The sequence below is a fragment of the Dermacentor andersoni genome, chromosome 9, assembly GCF_023375885.2.
Source record: "Dermacentor andersoni chromosome 9, qqDerAnde1_hic_scaffold, whole genome shotgun sequence".
Lineage (NCBI taxonomy): Eukaryota > Metazoa > Arthropoda > Arachnida > Ixodida > Ixodidae > Dermacentor > Dermacentor andersoni.
This window is the reverse complement of record NC_092822.1, coordinates 44636439-44662783: the sequence shown is the minus strand read 5'-3', so window position 1 is coordinate 44662783 and position 26345 is coordinate 44636439. Positions and strand designations below refer to the sequence as shown.

Below are 26345 nucleotides of genomic sequence, written 5' to 3'. Positions count from 1 at the left end.
ACAATGCTTCCACGATAAAGATTATACATCACCCCTCTACGCTTTTACCACTTCACTGCAGTATTATCTTTCACGCTCTCTCTGGTTAAGCTCTGCGACGCAAGACGTCGCTACCGACGTTATTGCTTCTGTCCACCACCACTCCGGTAACAGCGATTTCGCAAACGCTAATACGTCCGAGGACAAGGTAAAGCTGTCTAATATCCTGACGGGTCAAACCTCTCGCGTCAGGGTCAAGATGGTGGGCCCACGCAGCCGTGTCGGCTGCGCTCCTGGGCCGCGAAACGAAGGGCCACCCACGCCTGCTTCGCCGAGCGATTCGGAACCCGCCCGTCGCCCGAAATTACTATACAGTCGACCAGGCGCGGCGAGCTCGGCGAGCTCACCGAGAATGCACATATACATTCACCGCTGCGGTTCCGACACGGCTGAATCAAAAAGCGTTGCGCCAGCAGCCAGCTTCTCCCGGGGAAAAACAAAAAGGTAGAACAAATAACAACAAAACAATAACGCGGGTGCCGCGCCCGGGACCCGCTCTTGCCCCACCGCCGCCACCTTCCACCCATAAGAAAAAGGAATTGTTCGCAGACCCGCGCTTATACTTTGGCGCAAGGGAACTCAAGCTATGGCGCACGGCACTGTTTCTTCGTTCCCGTCTTCTTTATTCCTTCTCTCTTTCTTTCGGTTCTCATCCCAGTCGTTCTTCCAGTCTCCGCTGCGCGACACCACTTGAGCGACACGCACGCACCAACACGCACGACAGCCGTCGCCCTTGCGATACCGCAGCGGAGCGCCGAAGACAAAGGCTCACACACACACACACACAAACGCACGCAGCAATCCGCACACAGGCACGCGCGCACATACAAAGAAGACAGCAGCGGTAGTTTCCCAAACGCGTCGCCGGCACCGAGAACGTTCCCGCTCCCCTATCCCCGTTCTCCCTTGTTCCCCCTTCCTCATCCCCTTTCCCTTTTATCTTTCTGTCCCGATCCCTGCCCACCAGCAGCCGCTGCTGCTGCTACGCCGCCCCACCCGCGGGTATCGAACAAGAGCAAAGCGACCGATCGCACTGCGCCGCCTTGCCGCGTTCGGTAAATGGAAAAATCGATGCCCCTATAAATCTCACCCCCTCACCCCACCTCGTCCCCGTGTCCCCATCACCCTTCCCGTCCCCACCTTCTTCCCAATATTCTCTTTATTTTTTCTATTCTCTCCGAGACACACCACGCAAGCCGACGAACCTGATCGGCAGCGACCACCACCACCAGTACCCACCCGTCTAGCTTCCTTTCTTTCCTTCCTTAACTCCCTCCCTAGCTTCCCTACTTCCTCCCCCTATACACTACATTTCCGCCTGCATTCCCCTCGCCTTTTCTTCTTCTGTCTCATTTCATCCCTATAGAAAGAAAGGGGAAAAACGAAGGTGGCTCCGAGAAAGGCAAGGCTGACAAGGAAAACTGTTTTCTTTTGTTCGGGTTATTGGCGGCGCCGCTGGAAAGGCCGCGATCGCAGCAAAACGCAACGCTCGAGTTTTCGTGTCGTTTTTTTTTTTTTTTCTTCTTCTATTCTCCCTTTAATTCGCTTCCCTTCTTTTCTTTTTCGACGGGTCTCGAGCTCGCCGCCTTTTCTTTATTTTCATCCGAACTCAATTTGTTTAGACTGCGGGAACACATGTGTGCGAAGTGATGTGATCTTTGTTCTCTTCCGGCGCGCCAGCCCCAAATGAGAATTATACGTACTTTCCTTGCGACCCTTTCTCCCTGTACTCTCCCGCCCCTCTGCCTACCCTCGCCTTTCTTTGTATTTCGTTTTGTTACTTTCCATCATCCGACTGGAATGACGTCGTCGCGCCATTTCTATCTTTTCAAACGCTTTCTCATTCCGGACGTTATTTTTTTTTCTTTTCTTTTCTCTCCTTTTCTTCGAATCTCTTGTTTTACACGTCTCTTGCTACTACTATTTCGGGACACCCAGCCGCACGACGCTGCATCAACCTCGTCCGCCGCTGCCTTATTGATCTTCCCTTTTTTCTTTCCTCTTGTTCCCCTCTCTTGTAATACACCCTGTCTCTTTCCCGATACTCTTTATTACGGCGTTCTTACTCCCTTTCCTCCGGTTCAAAGCGCCGTTCTCGATCCGTATTTAGTGCGTGCCCTTCTCTCCCGGCACTCGCCTTATAAGGTGACGCCAGGGAACGCCGCAGCCATCTTCCTCCTTCCTGTTTATAGCATTAGGCACCATCATCCCGATACGACCCGCACGCTCCGAAAGCGTCCTTCCCTTTTTTTTTTTTTTTTCTAAAACCAGCAGGTCTTAAAGGAATAGAGACACGTATATTAAACAAGAATATAGAAAGCCGGGCGAGTTGGAGTGCTTGCATTTCAAGCAACGCGCACCAGGAACGGGAATTACAAAAATAAAGGCGATAAACACTGAACAACTGTCGATGAATTCCTCGTACGTACGACGGACAGCGTACTTGCAACCTTGTCTCTTTCTTTTATAGGATGTCTGCTCAACAACAGCGCTTGTAAGACCACTGCATTTTTTGCTTTGTTTATTGTCTTTGCAGAAAACACAGGCACACAGAGAAAACATAGGCAGGGTGAAGCAACGTTTTATATGCATATAAAATCTACAACGTGGGTCAAAACGACGCGTCAGGAAAACGGTGATGACGCTCGCCGTTCCCTCTGAAGGTCGGTGGGCGGGGAGGGGGGCGGGCAGTGCTGTCCGCTAGCCCTCGTGTCAAAAATATGCAGTCCTTTTCTTTTTTCACTTGCGAAAGGTGAAAATAAAGCATCAACTTCAAATAAAGAAAGATGAAAACGAAAAACGCGCTGTCGCTCCGGCACGTGCCAAACGACGCGCGAAAAGCAATTGGAATTCATGACGACTGCAAAACGGCCGCTTTATCCGAGCGTCTGAGTGCACGTTCTCGCTAGGGCTTCCTTTCTTTTGAGCATTACTACGTAGGTCTTCTCATCTTCACGCTCCGTTTCTTTTCTTTTCTTTCTTTTTTTTTTTTTTTTTGTTTAAGAAGGACGAACGACTACGAAGCTACAAAAGTGTCAGTCGCTGTCGCACGGCACGAAACATAGGCTGTCTTGTCTTCTTTCTTTCTTTCTTTCTTTCTTTCTTTCTTTCTTTCTTTCTTTCGCTTTCTTTTTTTCTCTCCGCCTCTTTTTTTTTTTTCATTTCTTTCTTGCCATTTCCCTCGAAACAACGGAAACAGTAATTTAAAACACAATGGGCCGAAACCTATGGGCAGACTGCACTCTAGCTTCCCATAGTTGATAGCAGTGCCGACAACACACACCTTAGCAAGCGGTAGAAGCGAACGTGGAGGGACGTGGTGAACATTCGCCGCGACACCTTCAATCTCTAATCACGAGACAAGAGTGTCCGAGGTGTAAAAAAAAAATGGCGAAGAATGCACGTTCTGTGCGTGACTCGACGTGTCCACGTTCGAAATCGTAAGTGGGAACATTGCTGAGTTTATAGTCGGCTAGGATCGGTGGGTAATACGAGAGATGAAGCGTGGGTGATTGACGTTCTCTTCTTTTTTTTTTTTGTGTCGTCTCGTTTTTCTTTTCTTTTTTTCCTTTTTTTTTCAGCGTCTAGAGGCCGGTTTGGGCGAAACTGGCTTTAATAAATGACAGCGCCAAGCGGTTCCCTCTGACAAACACTGAAAAGTAAGCGACCACAATAAGCGAGGAAACACGAAAATGACGCAATGGCAGAACTGCCTGCATCGCTTCAGTTTGGCTCTTCCCAGACGTCAGTAAGACGTACCCTAAAGGATAAAAAACAAAAATGCCCGAAAAGTGGCACTGTAAAGGTAGCTTTTCGTTGCGCACAACTGCGAAAGGTGAAGCACGCTTTTAAGGAGTAAAAAAAAATTTGCTTCCATTTGCACCGTAACGGCGTCGCCGTTGAACAAATGAGCGAATACAGTTAAACTTGACGAGAGCTACTAAAAAAACCACAAGCACTCTTCAAACTGAAAGTCAAAATTCAAGCAAATTTACGCAGCGTCATTATTTTCACAGCGTCTGAAGCACCGTACTGAAGGGTGGTCACAGAGGCAGAAGCTGATTGACCTACCTCCAGTAATTTTCGACGAAATACCACGATAGCCGAAACAGACAAGAAAAAAAGAAGGAAACATCACCTAATTCAAAGCAATTTCCTCTGACACGTGCCTCTTGTTTTTCCTACTTCCACGCGGAAGCAGCTTCTTCTCGTTAAACGAACGTACCGACGAACAGGAAGAAACGAAAACTTCCTCGACGGTAAACGCGCGTGCCGGGCCTGAACCCTCATTAAGATGCGCCTGCAATCTCCGTCAACCTGTTTCCCAGCGCATACGTAATTGTGAGCGCTGCGCGAGTCACTAGTCATCGTCGGACTCCCACGTAGGCTTCGGGAAACTCTCTTCCTCCGTAGACAGCTCGGCGCCATTCTTTTTACACTATAAACATTCACGTTTCAGCGCTTCCGACTTGCGGCGCGCATCTCTTCGAATTTTTTTTTTTTTTTCTCTGAAGAAATTTTTGGCCTCTCAGGAGAGATTATGTTTCGTCATTTGCGAAGCCTACGCTCGACGAGTTCCCCGACTAGACGGTATGCATATACCGTTCTATTCATCCGGCAAACAGCACCCGCACAATCTAGCCGCGAAGCCGGCCGCGAACCGCCGTGAAAACACGAGCAACTCGATTAGATCAGCACGCGAAGTTTGTGCTTTCCCGTCTCACCCAATCAGTCTACGCGAAAGTTAAAGGGAAAAGAAAGAAAGAAAGAAAGAAAGAAAGAAAAAAAGAAAGGAAGAAAGAAAGAAAGAAAGAAAGAAAGAAAGAAAGAAAGAAAGAAAGAAAGAAAGAAAGAAAGAAAGAAAGAAAGAAAGAAAGAAAGAAAGAAAGAAAGAAAGAAAGAAAGAAAGAGCACGAGTCAATAGACGTGCTTCGCAAAAGCAGCGTTAGGATTCGTGTGCGGCTTCAGCAAATTACGGGTTGCGAAAGGACAACGATTGAAAACAGAAAAAAAAAGGAAAAGAAGACGACCTCCTCCGAACAAAGAAACACAAGAAAAAGACAGTAACACAATATAAGAGAGAGACCTAGCACGCTGAAGGTGCACATAGTTGATCACAAGGAGAGTAAAACAATAGAGCAACAGGCGCAATTAAGGCACAACGGCTAGCTTATGAAAATTAGAAAAACAGCGCCGGACCTGAAAGCGAGGAACATCTGATACAGCAATTAAAAAGCTAATAATAGCAGCACGGGCGGCGAACGGGGAAGCGTCAACACGTGGATACAACGTTCCCGTAACTCCGAGATCAAATAAAACGTGAGACAAAACAACGACAGCGATTACAGTAAAAAGTAGGACCCTAGATGAATTAAAAGGGGTGAAACGGAAGTGACCCAACAACAAGAAAGCGACATTAAAGGGCGAGGGTAAGGGGGCAAGGAGGCAGCGGAGGTGGAGCCCACTCGGTGCGTTTTATCCTCAGACAAGTCGCGATGACGAAGGCAGCAAAGATGAGCTAAGCGGGCAGAAAACAGAAGACCGAGAGAACAAAAGAGAAAAGGCGGGCAACGACAGGGATCGTCAAGCGAGCGTACAAGATACGTACACGTGCGAGGAAACACAAAATTCGATTACGCACCACCACACTGTGGCGGGTGCCCATGTTCATGTCCGTGCGCACACACAAACACACACATACAGACGGATGGGGAGAGAGATAAACACACACGCGCGTGTAAGAATGCAGCGTTCTCTTGCCAGTCCTTCGCTAGCTACGCCCCAACTCATCTTCACTTCCGAAGCTCTTGCTACTGGGTATACCCTGTGCCCGCGCCCTTAACACCTTAAGCCTGCCTCGTCATATTTTTTTTTTTTATTTCTCTCGTTTCTCCGTCGTTCTTGAGATGCGTTCCTTCTCGTCTTCTTGTTTTTACACCGTTTGCTCGACGCGATGCGAGACACCGTAATGCGCTTCCTCTCGTGAATTTTCTGGGTCCTTTCATTATTATTTTTTTTTACCGTCACTTTTTCCCTAAACCCTCCTCCGACCCAAGTTCCCGAGTTACCTCCTCTAGCTTATCAGGAATCTTTCTCTCTGTATCCCCCCCCCCCCTTTTTTTTTAATCCACTACGTGCTCATGTTCCTCCATATATGCAGCATGTGATGTACGCTTTCTTATAACTATTTTTTTTACACCATCATGCGCAAAGCGGGAGAAGACGGTGTAACACGTCCCTTTTCTCAATTTCCCCGAAGTTTCACTTCGTTCTGTTTCTTTTATTATACTTTTTTTTTTCTTTTTTTCAACCTGCTCTTACGCTTGCCTCGAAAACCGAAAGAAGAAACGGGTGAGACTAGAGATCAGAGGAAAAGGCTGGAATTTCATGTACGCCAGAGAAGACACCGGGCGGTAAAGAAATAAGTAGAACGCGATTTAGCGAGCCGGGCCGCGCGCTAGTGCAGTTCCGAGCCTCGCAAACAAAAATTCGCACTTGACAGGCAAGAACGCGAGACAGCCACGGATAATGCAAGACGGCGCCAAGATGAAACAGAATGTGATAACAAAGACTGACGCTGCGGTACTTAGCGAGCCAAGCTCAAAGCCGAGATAGCAGTCGGGCCGCGCGATAACAGGTGAGATGATAAAGAACCTGGGATGATGCAGGGAAGGAAGTTTGAAGCAGCGGTCCGTAAAGAGAAAAGGTTTAGAAGGAAAACTAAAGAGGGACTATAACATAAATGTGATTACCCCTCCCTCTCCTCCCCTCCTTCCCATCTTCTGACACACCCCCTCCCTCCTTCACCATGTCAAGGTGTTCACATTTCCGTGCGCAACTTCTTTTTTGCCAATTATGTGCAGTGGCCGGAAAAAAAAATATATATCATTCCCAGATGTAACCCACTCTGACAACTGACACATGAAAGACAGCGTGAGCGACTTCTCAAACTCTTCGTAAGTCGAACGCAGCGGCTGTTGCTGCTGCAATGGTAGCAGCCGGCTGTTCTTGTAGTGACGCCCCCCCCCCCCCCCCCCCTCCTTTTCAAGAAGACTGAATTCCAACATCAAAGGGTCAGCAACCATGACCGCCGCTGCCGTACAAAACTCCTACAGTTTAACTACAACATGCGGCCGGTATAATACGACGCGAGAAACAGAAGTTAAAGCAAGCACTATGACACGGGCTGGTGGTGCGAGTTCCATAACGACGCAAAACGGACGAAGGACGGAACAAAGAATACAGAGCAAGGCGACACTTTCAAATAACGTTTTACAGCGAAGCACACACCGATTATGTAGGTGTTAGCCGGTGAAAATAAAAAAAACACGAAGGAAAGATGAATAAAAGAAAGTCAGACAGCTTACCGCCTTAGATAATGTGCGAACACGTGAGTAAAAAGAAAAAAGTGCGCATCATGTAACAGCGCTGTGCCTGCCTTTTGTCATTTCGTCTCTTCTGAGCTATCCGATGTTATAAGGCGTTACGGGTTAGTGAAAAAATAATAATAAAGAAGCAAAACACGGCGTGTATAAGCGGTTGTCTATTCGCCTCATATATATATATATATATATATATATATATATATATATATATATATATATATATATATATATATATATATATATATATCCGTCATCGGCTGCAAAAGAATATTCCCTCCTTTCTCGTGACGCATGCAGCGAATAACTGCGCGCTTACTTTGTGTCTGCGATGATGAAAAAAAAATCAGCGCGGATGATTATGTAGTATACACAGTACATTGGCGCGATGCAACGAAGATAGGAGACGAGGAAACGTATAACAAAAGCAGCTTGCTTTAGCAGTAGAGCCTAGAGATTACTTCTTCGTCTTCTAATCTCCGCTAGGCCGATACACGAGACGAAGCCTACTATGGCTGTGTTCCGATACTCGCCGTATAGACGGCTAAGTAGACGGCTAAGCGGACGGCGGACATCTGAAGTCTCGTTCCAATTCTCACGAAGACGTCAAAGTTGACAGCTTCGCGAAGACAGCGTCGAAGTCAAAAACGATGCAGGTTATACTTTCCTGTCCAAACAAAATGGCGGCCGAGCAGGACGCTTGCAAAGCCGGCAGGCAGGTTGCTTGCGCACAAGGAAACGCAGACGCGCTATTCTACGCCCTTAAGAGGAAGCTTTAGCTCGGGCCCAACTCCGACGCGGCATATTCAAATACATTCAAAACACAAGAACATTTTCTCAGATAGCCTCTGGACCAATTTTAATGTAATTTTGTTGCATTTGAGAGAGAAAGTTAAATTCTAGTGACTGTTGGAAGCACAATTTCGATTTAGGGCTTGGATATTGTTAAAAAGCTCTTCAAAGCTCCAAAGTTTGCAAAAAAAATAGAAGCACGAAGTTTACAAATTAATAGCTCTGCATCGAGAACAGATATCGTGGTTCTGTAAACGGCATCCACTACATCATTAAAAGCGGACGAATTCGATATGTCATTTTATATCTTTCGTGAATTTGTTACGTTGTGTACGAGGGTTCTGGAAAAGCTATATTTTCATATAGCAAATTTTTTTTTTAGATTTACGTGTAACATATCAATTTTGTCCGCTCTAGATGTACTATTAGACGCAATTCACATAGTTGTGATATCATTTTTCATTGCTGAGCTACAGAGTTGTAAACTTGAGAGTTTCGTTTTCTGAAAATTGTCGATTTTGCCACTTTTTAATAGAAAATTGACGACCTAAATCAGAAGTTTGAAACCAACAGTCACTAGATCTTAAGTTTCTTTTTTTTTTTTTTTTTAACGCAACAAATCTCGTCAAACTTGGCCCAGTGATTGCCGAGAAAAACGAATTCCCATTTTACATGTATTTAGACAGCAGCACCCGAGCTGAACATTCCTCTAGGCTACGTCTTGTTCTTCATAGGTTCGCAGGCAGAAATGTGTGCTTTTCTAAGCTTCGTGCGGCCGCGAGATGGCGTCCCCATCGCAGAAACGTCTTCTGTACGTCTTCCAGACGGCTAGAAACGCGTTCCATTACGTGGCCTCGAAGCTGTCTCCGACTGTCTCCTTAGCTGTTTACGTAGACCGTCTCTGATGCTGTCCAGAATGGGAACGCACCCTAAAGCTCCCATCGTTGTCTTTATCGCCGACATAGAAGAGACGCGGAAATATATTAAAATATTATTTAATTAGACGACTCGTTAGAGAATGCATGAAGCATCAACCTATCAACATCACTTTCTTTCCGCGCAGTCTGCAGCCTCCTGCTACAAAATTATGTACCTTTGAGACAATTATCGAGAGTCCATCATGATTAGTGATGGAATTTGAAAGCTTCGTATTCATTCATTTGGCGGATAAAGCTTGACTATTACTGGCACAACTGCAAGATCAATCTCTAGTTTTTCTCAGTGCGACGTCGCTGACTTAAAGGCGTCTATCTGGGCCTTCTCGCATCGGGAAAACTATCGAAGCTTGCTGGTGTGAGCCTTTGGTCTTTCTCTTATATTTGGCGCTCTTTGGCCACACCTGGCCCTTGCGCCATTAAGCACCAAACATCATCATCACTTCTTTTATATTCTTTTTTTTTTTTCAAGAAGCCACGTAATCTTCTTTTGAGAATGGCCACTGTTGCCAACTGTCCTTCGAGCTTTTCGCTTAACTGAGACTACGAAGTCGCAAAATTGTCGCTAAATTTAGCTAAAATTGCCCCTAAAACCGTCGAGTCAACATTTAGATAACGTAGCCATTTTGGGACACTATCATATAGGCTAACGTGCATGGCGTGGCGCACCCAGCAAAGCCTTTCACGTTCGTTTAGCGTCCGTGCAGGCGAAGAATAAACTAGCAAGTTACCATCGGTACATGTAGAAGGCTCTTAACTAACACGCACGCAAAACGACGATTGACATGACTAATATTCTGCGTTCAACTTCACATTGTAACTAGTAAAATGCAGCACGTCATAAAGAAAAACAGGGCTAAGCGCATTTTCACAGCACGATAACGCACACTCCTCCAGTTTTCTATCGCTCAGAGCGCGCGAAGAGTAACAAATCCAGCGAAACGAGCCTTGTCGTGTTACTGGCGCGGTGACGACATGCATGGCATTCATTTGGCTCAAACACACTGGGCTTCCGTCCCTTAATCTACGTTAAAGCACCTCGCGGCATTTATTAGCCCGAAAGCTGCGAGAAAGAGACGCAATGCGTTAAAATTTGCGTGAGTTTTACGCGAACGAGCCCAGATATTCCATTACGTACGCATTTCTACAGCGGATCTGCCTCACTGTAGGCCTACTGTATCATTAATCTAACCATAAAATTTATTGTAACATGTTTCAATAGTTTATCTACTGCTACGCTTGCTAACGTCTACCAATCGAACGTGCATGCAGTGAAACTGCAGCCCCCGCAGCGTTAAGATCCATTATAACGGGTTTCGTAATGAAAAAAATATAGTAACGATAATAACTGAATTTTTTTAGCGCACAGTAATGGCGTGCTTGCCTCGGAAGTAGCCGCATCGTACTTCCTCTCTGAAGACCATCGTGGCTTCATCAACGTCACAGACACAAAACACTGTAAAGACAATTTCGGCCACCTAGAAGTAGCTTTTGAGTATTAAGGTACGTTCTATATGGAAGGCAATTTTTTCAAGCAACTTATAGCTCCGAGACGCTGACGAATGTCCAAACCGTTCTGTCATGCCTATAAAAAGAAAGTCGCTAAACAGACAGAAAAGTCGCTAAATCTGGCGAAAAAAGAATCGCTAAAGTTGCAGCACCGATGATGGCGTGCGTTGTTCCTAGAAAACGTACGACAATCAATCAATCAATCAATCAATCAATCAATCAATCAGCCAAATCTATCTATCTATCTATCTATCTATCTATCTATCTATCTATCTATCTATCTATCTATCTATCTATCTACCTATCTATCTATCTATCTGTCGATCTACCCTGAGCTCCAGTTCTCTTACTAAATTCGAGAGTCCTCTTTATTTCTTTTCTATCATACTCGTTTCCCATCTCTGGTGAAGTTACCCAGATTAAAATCATTTTTCATGATTTACGGGAAGAACTGCACTACAAACAATTTCATGCATTCGCGGAAAGAAGGTAAAAACCATCGAGCGCCTAATGAGTCCGGCGCACCCACTTTTAGACTGCGATTTCAAGCAGCCTGTCTACTATAGTGTGTGTGTATATATATATATATATATATATATATATATATATATATATATATATATATATATATATATATATATATATATATATATATATCTTTTTCAGGAAACCCAGACAAAACGAGCCCTGTCTGGTGGCATGGTCTGGCCTTCGTCGTCAATGCTGTCCAGGACGAGGAATGGATAATGCACGTTTCCTCCGCTTTGAAAAATTCTGACTGCCTGTTGAGAAAGAAAGGTCACCACGGGTCAAGGGCAGACAGGGCACAGCTTGCAAAGCCCCGAAATAACGACGCGCCCGCGTGATGAAAAACGAAGGCACTGCAGCGCACAAACGGAGCGCGTGCATGTAAGCGCCTAAAGTAAACATCGCCATTGGCGAACGCAATTAATAATAAGCTTCCTTTCGCACTAAATGGGGTGTCATTACAATAATCAGCCTGCGGTTTTCGGTGGGCGTCTGGCTTTCTTTGCAGGCGCCACGTGCATCCCAAGCAAACCAGACCGGCGAAGTGACGCCGGCGTCCGTTATCGTTGTATACTTTTCCAGCAAGCTGGCCCCCGAAATTTGGAGGCAATAGCGAGCACGAACGATATTGCAAAAATAAATGCGACGCGGCGCCGCGATAACCGGGAGATCTGTAAGCACCGATCTCAAGGCAAATGAGTGCTTCTCACACCTTAATTATATGCAATGTAAAATATTTTACACATTTAAAAAGTGAATAAGGGTGTAAATGTGTCTATAACTTACATCCTTACACTATTTTTGGGTTTAAGGGTGTGACTTATAGACACATCATCATGATCATCAGCCTATTTTATGTCCACTGCAAAACGAAGGCCTTTCCCTGCGATCTCCAGACACATTTACACCATTATTCACTTTTAAGGGTGTAAATTATGTTACAGTTGTGAGGATGCGCGAGTCTCACGCGTCCCTTGATGTTGTTTTCCCCGCATGGCTTTCGCGTCTCCTCTAATCCGGCTTCTCCCTGTAGCTAAGCGCCGGCGGTGGTCGGTGTGGTCGCAACATAGTACGAGAGATGGCGCGAGGGTTGCGCCACTAACGCAGCCTGACGGCGGAGTTAATCGGACGCGACAAGGAGTAGGCTCTTCCTCTTTGACTCGGGCTCGGCAAGCGGCGCCGTCGTTCCCCGCAAGCGCCGATCCTTGCTTCTGCGAGACCGCCTCGCGAAGCCTAGGAGCAGGACACCGGAATGGAGGAACGCGCCACCGTTCACGTGACCATACACGCGAATGGCCAGACGTTGGGTGCCAGCATGGGGCGAACATATTCGCTCGAGATTCAGTGGCGGTGAGCCGGACTTTCCAGATTTGTCGCGCGCCCGTCGGCATGTTCTGTGGATAGCAATTCGGTTAGCAGGCATTAATGTACGAAAATTGCATGCAATAAATGCCCATGTGATTGTTTGCACTACTACGCTGTCGTTCCTTTGTCCCAAGAGCCCGTGTGGCACCCCACACAGTGCATCAGGGCTTATTCACACCGACGGCCCGCGGAGGTAGCGCGACCAAGTAGGTCGCCAAGAGATCGGTTGCAAAGAGACCGGTCACAGAGAAACCGGTCGCAGAGAGACCGGTCGCAGAGAGACCGGTCGCAGAGAGACCGGTCGCAGAGAAACCGGTTGTAGGGACCAGTCACAGAGAAATCGGTCGCAGAGAAACCGGTCGCAGAGAGACCGGTCGCAGAGAGACCGGTCGCTGAGAGACCGGTCGCTGAGAGACCGGTCGCAGAGAGACCGGTCGCAGAGAAACCGGTCGCATAGAGACTGGTCGCAGAGAAACCGGCCGCAAATTGTCGCTTTGGTCGAAAAGCGACTGCTTTGGGTCAGCCGCTCGCTGCTAAATTTTTCATTTACGTCACCGCAGTCGACGGGTTCGAAAAATTGGGCTTTGAAAATCGGTCCACGACTGTGTTTACATTTTCTTAAGTTTTTTTTTTTTTTTTTTTTAATCTGTACTAGACGCACGCAAATAAAAGAAAACGCAAAGCCAATGGTGTCAACACGAAAATGACGAACGGCGGCTCTAAAAAATCGGGAATGTTACGATAGAATCGTGAAAGAAGTGGGAGTTACGCGGGCCCCGGATGCTCTTGAGTTGAAGCAGCGCAATCGAAGAAACACGGAGACACGCAGCAAAACGAGGACAGACAAAACGCGCTAACATAATCGAGGCGGTTCCCTTTGACTATATTATGAATTACCAAACACAGCCAACGGGTATGTCTGTTCTGCATACTAAGGACAAACCGCCGAAGAAAACGACAAAAGATAGGAAAAACGGAGCAACCCTTCCACACCCGAATCGAAAATCCGAACTAAAAGCACATGAGACTAAAGGAACATCGAACGTTATTTAAATTGACTTCCACGTGGAGGCGAGGGTTGTACATGAAAATCTCGCATAACGCCCCGTGACTGCATTCGAAATCGAATAGCGAAGCCCGTATATACTCATGGCATATTAGAGAAAAGAAAAAGGAGAGTTAATATGAATGAATGAATGAATGAATGAATGAATGAATGAATGAATGAATGAATGAATGAATTTAGGATGGAAACCTGGGCGTGTTGATTTAGCACATTCTGAGATGAAAGGCGCGTAAGCGACGACACTCACAAAGATACACAAACAAGGCGCCTTGAGCATGCGCGTATATCTCTCACCTGTGTCGTCGCCTACTCGCCTTTAACCTGTGAATGAATGAATGAATGAATGAATGAATGAATGAATGAATGAATGAATGAATGAATGAATGACCCGTGTGTCAGCCGCCTCGACCGAATCGTATCCCCAAAAAAGCGCAAAAAGACGGCCGCCCATACGGACGACTGGTCGCTACGCGGCAGCCGCTGCGGGGCTTGAAGAATGACGAAATATAACAAAGCACGTGATCGATGAACGGAGCGGGCCTTCCGGGCGGCGTATAGGGCTAAGGCGCGCGTGTGCTGCAGCATATCAAACCCCAACGAAAAAACGCACAGCCGGCGTTCGGTCCCACAGATCGCGGGCCGCCGGTCCGTCCGGAGCTAGCGCACACAACTGCAACGCCGACGGGGCGCGGTAAGGCCTCGATAGTGTGTGTGTGGGGAGGGGGGGGAGGGTATCGTTAGCTGCTGCTGCTGCTGCCGCTGCAGCAACACGTCGGTTCGAAGGCGACCGCAAGAGACGGCGCGCGCCCTGCAACAAAGACGCTGATGACCGTCGGTGGTGGCCGTCGTCGTGACGAAGAAAGGAACTGTGCAGGGAATAAGGGGAAAAGCGCAGGGGATACGTGGATGTGTGTGTGGCCCCCCGCGTTCGATAAGGCTCGACCGGCGTTTCCCGAGAATGGAACTCCGCGGGTGGGAGGAGGACAAGGAGGAGAAAGAGGAAGAGGGGGGTCGCCTTTGCGATGACCTGGCGCGATTACGCGGACGACCGATGACGAAGATGACGACGACGGGTATGGGGAAGATTAGGGAAGGTGGCGCCCGGGCCGGCGCCAACGCCGATAGCGATGACCGGAGATGACCGTCGCGTGGAATGGGAGAGGTCGACGTGAATGCCTAAAACAGTCGCGGCAAGCAAGTCGCGGGTGTGGAAGAAGGGAGAGTGGAATGAGGGGGCGGAGTGCAACTGTCGCATCACCAATGCCACAGTTGATGAAAAAGAGAGAGAGAGTTGTGAGGACTCGCGATTTGACGTCTTACGGTATGCTATATACGAAAAGGCAGCGACGGCGCTGTAATGTCTCGAGCGCGACCCCAATGATGGTGGAGGGGGTGGGGGGGGGAGAGGATGCTGACAGCGACTCCCTAGCCGCGAGGGAAAAGGTGGAGGAAGTAAATAGCCGGCGACGACAACGCACGAAAAACTGCAAAGTACAGAAAAGAAAATGTGTCTGACAGCTGAAAATGTCGCGGGTTCGCGATCTGATCGGCGCAACGCGCGTTGATCACCGCGCACCGACGTTTGCGGAGATGCCCGAGAAAAAAAGACTCGCACGGGCAAAAAGGAGGAGTGGATGCACTACCCATACGAGGCGCGAATAGTATGTGCGCATCCCGCATCGTGACCGATCCATGTAGCTGCGATATATATATATACACACACACACATACGCCTGCCTGCGGGCGTCGGAAGTAGTTTGACGTTGGCGAAGCGTGTCGAATGGTATAGCCACGAAGGGCACACGCATTCGGCGAGCGAGCTTATAGCAGGAGGAGGAAACGCGAGTTGGAGCAAGGCCGGTACGGAAGAAGAGTATGCGGCATAAAGAACCTCCCGGGAAATGGCTGCCCATTTATTGGAACGGGACAGGGAGCGTAATGGCGGAGAGTCAGTGTGCAAACCGACCAAGTATGTACGGCGTTCAAGAGGATATATATATATAGTTGCCCCTGCGTGCAAGATTCGTCCGCGTTTACCGCCTCGTGAAAAGCCGCTGCACGACAGAGAAATAGGGCAACCTGAGACTATTTGGTTGCACTGGGAAAAAACGGCGCGTCAAAGACGGCACGGTGTACCGGTCATATTTCGCTGCTTAGCGATGTGGACAGAACTTAGATGCTGATCGAATTCTCAGTTGAGTGGAGATTGTAGCACAGCACGTGACCAGATCTGGGGCAGTTCACATGCACGTGGCGCTAAGCAGGCGAAGCTGCTCGGAAGATTTTGCGATATAGAGCCCTTGAACGGTGGCAGCATAGCGTACCTGAAAAACCCGAAGACTGCATCGATGTCACACTTCGCATCAAGTCAAGTTGTCCCTTCCCTATGTTCGGCTGGTGCACAGATTTCGAGACTAGAGGTGGCGATCGCTACCCGATCCTAATCTTTGCCCTTCATTTTCGGACGTCGCCCAGAAAAGTGAAAAGTGAAGTTGGTAGACTGGGAAGCTTATGCAGCAGCCGTAGACAAAGGGATCACAGTCTCGACTACGAATGCAGAATTAATACCGACGATAGCTCCCTGCCTCGAACAAGGTACCCGCTCTGCCACTTAGCACTGTAAAGTACCTACTAACGGTGAATAATTCAAAAGGTTACGCGCCATTCGTAGGCGTGCCGAAAGGAAGGGTCTGCGCACTAAGAATATCGAAAACCTCAGAACTTGTCGACGGGCACAAAGACACATACGGCGTTACCTCAGCAAACTGAACCGAAAAAGGTGGAGGGACTATCGTGGGACGCTGGCCATACGAAAGCCGCGGAGCAAAATCTGGCCAGTCGTCAAAGGTATTCGCAAAGAGCCGCAACCGCTTTTGCCTTTTATCGCCCCGTCATTTCATGAGCGCGCATCGCTTAAAAAGGTGGCAGAGAAGCACTGTAGGCTCCTTTCCAGGCGGAGGAATACCTTCTCAGCTAACTGCAAGTCATCAGCCTAGTTCCCCTCGGGCGACCCTTCCTGACCTAGAATTACCATTTACAGTTGAAGAGCTCACGGCAGCGATCAGCAACACAAACAAGCGATCGTCACCTGGCCATGACGGTGCGAGTAATGAAGTCCTCGCAAAACTATGCTGCACATCTCGCCTACGTCTTCTGGAGTGCTACAACACCTCACAGATAAATGGTGAGGTTCCTACGTAATGGAACCTTGCGAAAGTTATCTTGTATTGAAGCCACGGAAACAGCCAGCAAATTACACTTCCTTTAGACCCATATCTCTGCTTATTTGCTTAAGGAAGCCATTCGAAGAAATGATTCACAAGCGACTAAACTGGTTGCTGGAAACTATGAAAGTTTGGTCTCATCAAGCGAAGTGGAGTTGATTTGTGGAAACACACCTACATAACTCTTTTCGGACATTAAAGGAGCCCTGAACCACTGTTTATCGAAGTGGAAAAAGGCATTTGAAGTGATAACAGGATATTTCATAAATACTTTGCCGCAAAAAAGTGCTACAATGTGTTCAGCAGAAGTGGAATTATTGCCAATCAAACATGGCCTGCGCTGTGCTCCCCGTTCTCTGTTCAATGGCTTGCACTGCGAAGGCTACGACGGAGTGGAGCGTGCCCACAACACCCCGTCTTCTACACTCTAAAATCAGTTGCACCCTTTGAGATGCACATTTGCCACACAAAAATAATCGTCATCTCTCTTGCCCGCATTTTCCTTCTTTAACGCTGCGAGCCCCGTACTTCCCAGTAACGAACGGCATGCGCATTATCAGCATGACATAGCATTCTCGACAGGAAAGTAGCGAGCGCCGAGATTTCAAGAAAGGAAACGCAAGCAAGGCAGATGACGATTATCGTTGTGGGACAACTACACACCCCAAAGGGTGCAGCCGTTTTAAGAGTGTTGTGTGGCATATATACACCCCAAAGGGTGTAAACGTTTTCTACACTCTTAAAACGGTTGCACCCTTTGGGGTGTATATTTGTCCCACAACAATAATCGTCATCTGCCTTGCTTGCGTTTCCTTTCTTGAAACTCGGCGCTCGCTACTTTCCTGTCGAGAATGCTGCGTCACACTGATAACGCGCATGCCGTTCGTGACTGAGAAGTACCGGGCTCGCAGCGTTAAAGAAAGGAAACGCGGGCAAGACAGATGACGATTATTGTTGTGGGACAAGATACGCCCCAAAGGGTGTAAATTTTTCTAAGAGTGTAGAGTGTATCAGCATGAGAGAGCATTCTCGAGAGCACTCATTACACCCTTTGGGGCTTATCCTGTCCCATAACGATAATCGTCATCCGTCTTGGCCGCGTTTCCTTTCTTTAACGCTGCGAGCCCGGTACTTCCCAATCACGAACGGCTTGCGCGTTATTAGTGTGACACAGCATTCTCGACAGGAAAGTAGCGAGCGCCGAGTTTCCAAGAAAGGAAACGCAAGGCAGATGATTATTGTTGTGGGACAAATACACGCCCCATAAGGTGCAACCGTTTTAAGAGTGATAAATGTCACCGTGGCCCGAAGCTTCAAATGTCGTTTTGGGTGTTACACACTAACAGTTTACACCCTTTGGAGTGCCCCTTCTACCACACAACAACAATCGTCATCTGCCTTGATGCGTTTCCTTTCTTTAACGCTGCGAGCCCGGTACTTTCCAGTAACGAACGGCACGCGCGTTATCAGCATGATAGCATTGCCGACAGGAAATGCTATCATGCTGATAACGCGCGTGCCGTTCGTCACTGGAAAGTACCGGGCTCGCAGCGTTAAAGAAAGGAAACGCATCAAGGCAGATGACGATTGTTGTTGTGTGGCACAAGGGGCACTCCAAAGGTTGTAAACTGTTCTTGGAGTGTAACGTAGACGCCACGACTTGCGATTTTGGTGTTGTACACGCGCCGGCAAAAAAAAAAATTTTTTTTTCTAATAAAGAGCCTCTCTCTCCTCTCTTTCAAATAAGACGTCACCTCTTGTAGTGATTTTCTTCATTCACTTTTTTATTTTCCGTTTTTTATTGCTTTTACATTACTCATTTTCTTCTGTAGGACATAGATAAAACATAGTAGCCGAGGTACTGACTACTTGAATCTCACCACGGCACCCCACTGATAACAGGACAGCGCATGCGTGTTTCTGCGAGGATAGCAGTCCGACCCCTGCTTTGGTCTCACTGAGACTAGCAGTATTGAAAATAAATAAAAATCTACCGCGACCACGCACCTGTCGGAGAGCGCACGACTGGCGACAGTGGCGACATTATGCGAAGGCTGTCGCATTCGCATAATGCCTCGACTGTCGAGCTGGCGTCACGTGGTCCCAGCTGTCATGATGCGAACGCTGCTGTCAAAATAACGCACGGCAAATAAGTTTCGCGGACGCCCGTAAGCTGGAACAATTGAGGTTCACGAATGGGAACCAAATTGTCATTCACTCGACTGCACAGCACGAAGCTATACGAAGGAAAACGATGCTATTTTTCCCCACCTCAGCAAGAAAGCTTCGAAGAAAAAAAAATTTCGTCCTGGTCCGGGGTTCGAACGCGGGCCCAACACCTTCCCACCGCGACAGCTGCCACCATTTGGGCTGACAGGATTGTAGTTTCGTGCCGCAAGTTGGGTGGGCGACAACTTTCCACTTTCGTGAACCTCCCTCCGACCTCGCGAAGTTCCGCAGAACTGATTTCACAGGTGCCGAATCCCTGCGCTTCGAGTCGTCGATTGAATAAAAACCTCGCGCTGCCACCCGTCAGCCCGCTGGTTAGTCCAGAAAGTATACACAGAAACAGCCCCGAAAAGGCGTTGCTCCCGGGCTCGATTCTCGGGCCAGGACAACTTCCTCTTCGACCGCGAGGCTTCATTCCTGAATAAACTCGCATACGGGTCTCCCTTGCGCCTTCGTGCTAAAGTTGGGCGGATGAGAGCTTTCTCCCCCCTCCCTCCCTTCCGTACGGCAAATCAGAAACGACGCTGTATACGATCGGAGGACAGTGACAATGGGGACAGGAACGGGGGAAGGGGGAGGGCGGGGGGGGCATCTCCTAACGAGGCAGACAGGAAAATGGGCGTCGCGCCGACGTGAGCGGGAAAAAAGGCGTCGAGGCGCGCGGATGATAACGACGGAGAAGAACGCCGGTGCCATGCAGCCGCAATATAACGTTAATGAAGGCGATGGACACGCAACACCGGCGCCGAGGAAGGCCTCGCACGTGACTCGCGTGAGGACGCGTGTCGCGGACGATGACGACTTCGTTGGACGGCAAAAACAGTCACGAGTTACAGCAAGTGACGCCACCACGGTGCCTCGAACCAAAAAAAAAAAAAAAAAAGTTATGACAGATTTCGACACACTTGCTGGGAACTACGTTAGGCGAAGCGTTCTTGATCCCTGAATACGCTTATGGCGCAAGGACCAACAACGATAGAGATATACGCAGAAAGAACGCTTGTGAGATGAAAGCACCGAAACTAAAACTGCAGAACCACCGCCGTCACCTACTCACGCTACGTGGACACCCTCTTACTCAGGCCTGATATCAAAGGCAAGTGTGGTGTTGAAACCGGGGCATCCGAGATGTGGAAATGCGCAACTGTGGCATCGATTTCCCGCACCGATGAGCAGCTAGATTGCTTCGAACACATCACACGCGCGTTTGATACAACGTATAGACGTAACGGTGGTTTCGTGCGATTAGGTGAAAACGGCGCTTCTGTACTATCAACGTCGATGTTTCGATCGCAACATAATGTATAAGTGTTTATATTCGGCGAACGAAACCAGTTGCATGACACCGCTAACAGTCGGAAATCAGCGCTGTACCGTGTTTCTCGTCTTCTGTCCTTGTTTATATATATAGCCTTGCGCGCTTGAGGCACACTCGGGATGGCACACCGACTATAGCCCAAACGTTTGTACCTCACTGCACCGTTCTTGAATCGCCTTATATAAATGCTAACGCGAGGAAACAAACGATGCAAGCACAAGTTCGGACGGCCTCGTAACGCGCGATGCGGAATGCAGCGACGACCTACACAGTCTTACGCGATATGTTTCGCGAGTGCATGGGGCAGGCAATGGGCGAACGGCAGAGCCGTGCGTACACAGAGAAGTATGGAACGCAGCGACGCACGTTAAACGCATCAGCAAACACCTTCGACAAACACGAATCGCTCAATCAGCGCCCCTCCACAAACGCCACCCAACGCGACCGCGGTGAAATACGTCTTTGTCCAGCGAACACTCCTGCTTTGCCTCTCTGCACCAGAGTCGTGCGGGAGAGCTTCTGTGACGTTGGCTTTTTTAGTCCATTTCCTTCCCGGCCGTAAGCGGCTTGTGCCGCAGACGTGCCGGTTAATACTCACTTCCGCAACAGAACAAAGAACAAAAGCGAACCCGAACATCCTAACTGCAACAATATGGCAGCCGTTACGCTATTTCCTTCCTTTAACAATCATCGTCTATAAATTCGGCACTTTTCCTGCGTGCGTGAGTGTGTGCGCGTAGTTTCTTTTACGCGAAAGAGACGATGCGCGGCCGACATTCGACAACTTCGAAACTATGTGCCAGTGAACGCTCCTTTAAACTGAGAACTTCGCTAAAACGAAAGCATTCGACACTCGCCGCGAACAGTTTAATATACGCAAGCCAGCCGACACCTACTATGAAGGCAAGAAGACGCGCGTGTAGGGCCGACGGGAAGGGGGGGGAGGGGGGAGAAGGGGGAGGAGAAGGGTTTGGAGCCGGCGGTGACAGCGACACACTCGGCGGGCAGGCACGCGCACAACAAGCAGCGTACGTGCACGATGATCACGTCGAACGCTGGGCGATCAAAGAAGGAACGCAAACAATCCGTCGACGCGAAAGGGCATCGCGCGCGACACCCCCTCCCCCTACCCCCCACCCGGAACGTGTAAACAGAATTATATAGCCCGGGAACGAATATAGAGAGGAAGACGGAAAAAAAAAAAGAAATAGAAGCGTGGGGCGGAGGCGGGAAAACCAAAACGACACGCAACCTGACTACGACAGCGGGGCCAAGAATGCGACCGTCGGGGGCCAAGTGTCTACATACGTCGGTCGACTATACGCAAACCACTAATTGGCCAGCTCTTTCTTTCTTCTCCTGCCTAAACGCGTACGCTGCAGAGAGAGGTGTACACGTGTCGACATTATCTCCTGACAACGCGCGGAATTAGTACGACGGGGACGAGACCACGTCGGTTTTATTTATTTTTTTTCTCTCTCTCTCAGCTTCGCTTCTTTAGTTTTTTTTCTCTCCATTATCCGACCCGTTCTTTCCCTAATGGGGAAAAACGGAGCAAGCAGAACTAGAAGCTCATTCGGCCGCTTAATTAGGGAAGCCGTTGAGTGTGCAGGAACGCAATCTCCGCGGCTTCGGGGTGAAAAAAATAAAACAAAAGGAGGAGACGTTAAAGCAGTGTGGGTAGGCCTGACACGTTGAAATGCAAGAAGGAATGCGGCAGCGCGAGAACAGTTCGGCGCCGTTCTTTTTTTTCCTTTTTTTTTTTTTTTTTTAATCCCAGAGTCAGCGAGGCATGACGGGTGAACTAATAATAGCGGAGACCGGAAAATCTGGTGGTGGCGCCATCTCTCGGCGGAACTTGTCGGGTGCCAGAGGGTCAAATTTTGCGTTCCGGTTCGGCGAAAGCGGTTCACTTACGGTCGAACTCCGAAGCCAAAAACGAAAACTGGAAAGAAAAATGAACGGTTCGACTCGGTTTGAACCGATTTGTGTTCGTCTGCATAACGTGCGCGTCACTACAGAAAAACAGCATGCATTTACTTCGCACAAAAACTCGACGCTACTGCCGAGTTGCGCAGAAAAAACAGAAAAGTGCGCGAGCTGTTCTTTATGCCGCAAGTTCTCAAAAGAAATTCGGATTGTGGAAGCCTAAATGAAGATCAATACGTAATTTCAATCGGGCCTCTTTCACTTCGCCCATACCAGTATTATCAAAAGCGCTTTTCCTTTTCGTTTGAGCTATTACGCAGGTCTACCACCACCGGAAAAGCTATTAGCCGGTCATCGATTTGAAACGCTCACAAAATTATTACTAATGCGTATGCCTCTTAACCAGCCACGATGAAAACTGCAGTAACGCAACAACATTGCTGCCACACTCTAAGAACAGTTTACACCCTTTGGAGTGCCCCTTCTGCCACACAACGATAATCGTCATCTGCCTTGATGCGTTTCCTTTCTTTAGCGCTGCGAGCCCGGTACTTTCCAGTAACGAACGGCACGCGCGTTATCAGCATGATAGCATTGCCGACAGGAAATGCTATCGTGCTGATAACGCGCGTGCCGTTCGTTACTGGAAAGTACCGGGCTCGCAGCGCTAAAGAAAGGAAACGCATCAAGGCAGATGACGATTATTGTTGTGTGGCAGAAGGGGCACTCCAAAGGGTGTAAACTGTTCTTAGAGTGCACCACTAAAATGACAGCAAGCTCGCGTGAATTTACAAACGACACAAGTAAAGGCGATGCATGGACAAAGAATCTTCAGAGAAGGTGGCGAATCAGAAACGAAAATGATTTTTTTTTTTTTTCGCTTCGGTCATGGCGCGACGGATGGACTAATAGAGGGGGGCGAGAAGGTACGGTGGCGCCACCTCTCGCAGAACGTCGCAACTTGGGCGCGAAATTCGACAAGTGTTGTGCTTCAGGATCAACGGTTCAGAAGTATACTGTTGCTCGTAGAGCTTTCCCTCAATCGCTTGGAGGAAGGGCATTGCCACTTCATCATAAAGTCCAGCTCGACAGTCTATGCTAGTTCATAGGTTTTAAACAGACTGAGCTGCCATTTCGCTAACTACTTCTTCGTCATATAGGATATATACAAACTTTCTGCAGACAACTTCTTTTTTCCTTTGGTTTCACTGTATTTCATGAGATTCCAAGCAACTTTTTGTAGAAGGTCTATAAGAGATTATTTGGCAAAATGTGTAACGTAATAATTTCACTGGATGTCGAAAGACGTCATAGACCTCATAAGAAAGCGGTTAATAGAAAATTTCGTAGAAAAGGATGTGCAGGCCGTGAATGCGTATTTGTCTATAATTTGGTATACTAATTTGACGTGGTAATGGAGCCAGGGCGGCGTTTTACGTCTGACTGCTGGCACGAGCATTGTTTGAACTTACCATGAGTATGCACACTTTGTAGGATCCACATGCACTTTGTGAACTATGACTGACATTTAATGTCCCTTTTGGAGCGTTGGGACAGCAGAAGAAAGGAGTCTGGGTGGACATTTCAGCACCGGTGCGTAGCCAGTGATAAGTGTATAAGGACTTACACTTGCTGTACGAGGTGTCTTGCACTGGCAGAAGAGGGCGCCATAAGTATCATTCCAACTTTTTTAGCATTCATCTCCCCCCCCCCCCCCCTTTTTTTTTTTTGCGATCTCGCGCCGCTCAACATGTGTAAATCTTTTTCAAGAACAGAATGTTTTTTAAAACTTGATGCAACATAGCAAAATTGCAGAAGGAGCCCAAATTCATAAACTGTATCAGAAATCTGGGAGAGTTGGCAAGTATGCATACGGTATAAACTCCCAAGTCTTTAATTCTACAAGGAAGCAGCCATTACAGCTTTCTATATGTTCCTCCTTCTTCTGGCAAATTTATTTGTTTGGATCTAACTAGCAATGTTCGCAACCATTCTTTCACTGTCTTCCCTACAAACAACAAATTGCTAAATGACTAAAGGATGACGAGGACTATTATATTTATATGTGTAGTTATCTTTTTTTTTTGCCTCTACAATGATCACTGTTATCATTCTGTCACTCTCACACATGGTACACGAGATATTCAGTTTTCAAAAACTCATAGACATTGTCGCCACTTTGACACCGTCGAACCAGATTGTACGCGTGCCATGAATGGTGTAGTACATTCCCAAATCTAGGTAAGCACCACCAACCGTTCTCTATAAGGCAAGATGATGTGCACATGTATCAATCAATGGATGCAAGAGCATCCTTTACCTCGTTGACACCCGATAAGGCTTGATGCTATCCCTGTCATTTAAGAATTGCTTTGCTTTCTGGGAAAAAGACCACCCAATAAATGGTTTCATTCTTCCAATCAACCCTTTCTACTTGTGCACTATAACTACCCTGCGACAAAGTCAGTCAGTAGCAAGGTCAAATTATGCCTGCACTTTGCCACAGACCAGATGGTGGCTGGCTGTCTCCATTGTTGCTTTTTCATTGCTGGAACAAGAGAGAATGCGAACACAAACTGTAGCCACGGCCTAGTGGCTAAAGCTACAGCCTTGGCTGCGGGAGAGGGTTCGTTCGAAACCCACTGCCAGACACCCACGGGTAAAGATGGGTACACGTGTCCCCTGAGCTGGCGCTTGCTTTTCTTCAGGGGCATTGCAGCGAAATAACAATTGCAAACCCCACATCCCTCTTTTGGGAGGCTTAGCAATGCCAGTTTCAAACAACCTTCAGGCATGAATGGTAGTTCTTGTACATAATTTTTCACATGCTACCTTCAGAGCCACATTACCCAGCGCAAGACAAGTTGACCCCACACGAAAACGTCACTTCACAGACAATACGAGAAAACGTGACTGGCCCGGAGCAGTGTCATGCTGGGACAGCTGTCTGGCAAGCGATAAAGAAAACTTGCGACGATGTGTTCCTCGTCGAGTGTCATCTGTAAAAGAAGCGAAGCGAGGGCAGGCAGAAGAAATGCTGCACAGACCTTGGGTTGCCTCGGAGTGCCGCGTGGTGAAGGGCGTTGAAGCCGTTGTTGTTGGTGAGCGTGATGTCCGCGTTGTGGTCGAGGAGGAGGGTAAGCATGTCGTCCCGCTTCTTGCTGATGGCGTCGTGGAGCGGTGTGTCCCCCTCGCAGTCCTGAAGAAAACGGAGCGAGCAGTTTTCTTTCAAGTCTTTCTTTCTACAACTGTGCCTAATCTCCTAATCTCTGTCTGAAGAGCAGTGGAATGCCCACACCTTCAGGAGCGATACACTGATACATACATAAGGGATCTATCACCTTCTGAGATATAATGGAACCCCGCTGATACATTCCTCACTGTTGCGTTCGCCTGGCTGCTATGCTGTATTTTCGTGGTCCCAACCTCAATCCCATCGACTCGTATTCCCATTTGATACAGTGCCATTCTGTAAACTTCCCGCATCTTACGTTGCATTTGAAAGTGGCTGCCACATAAATATAACTGTGCAGGGAGAAAACTGACTCTCACATGTTGTATCAAGTGACCAATTTGTTGAAACAAGCGACCAATTCATTGCAGCAAGCTACCAGTTCATTGCAACAAACGACACGAAGTTTACAATAAACGAACAAAGTTGCACAAGCCAGGCGCTGCACAAACATTGGGCAAAAGCATGCACAAAGCAGTTGGCGAAACATCTGAAAAAGTGCGCATCGATTAAAACCTACCGGGAACTCTGCACACTGGGCCAATTCTGCCAAGTACAGGACTACATTTACTTTGGGGCCTGCAAGGGACTTATTTGCATGTCACAATTGCCGGTTCACTTTAGTCAGCTTCGGCACAGCAGAGCCATGTTATGCGGTGAAGCATACACAAAATATGGCGATAGGGGCCACTGTCACGGAACACCGTACGTGTCCCTTAAATAAATATGCATGCATCTGCCATTTCTGGTCACAGTACGAGCGCCGAGACATCTCAATAAATGCACTGGCAGCCACT

The 26345-nt window shown here is 48.0% G+C and overlaps 1 protein-coding gene across 2 annotated transcripts in view; it reads right to left on the bottom strand.

The window, feature by feature from the left end:
* mib1 (E3 ubiquitin-protein ligase mind bomb 1) overlaps window positions 1–26345 on the bottom strand; it is a 559645-nt gene that overhangs the window by 505094 nt on the left and 28206 nt on the right. For both annotated transcript variants that reach the window (XM_072284616.1, XM_072284617.1), the window contains exon 12: window positions 25364–25515. In XM_072284616.1, coding sequence (XP_072140717.1) covers window positions 25364–25515 — 152 coding nt within the window. The remainder of the gene's footprint in view (window positions 1–25363; window positions 25516–26345) is intronic.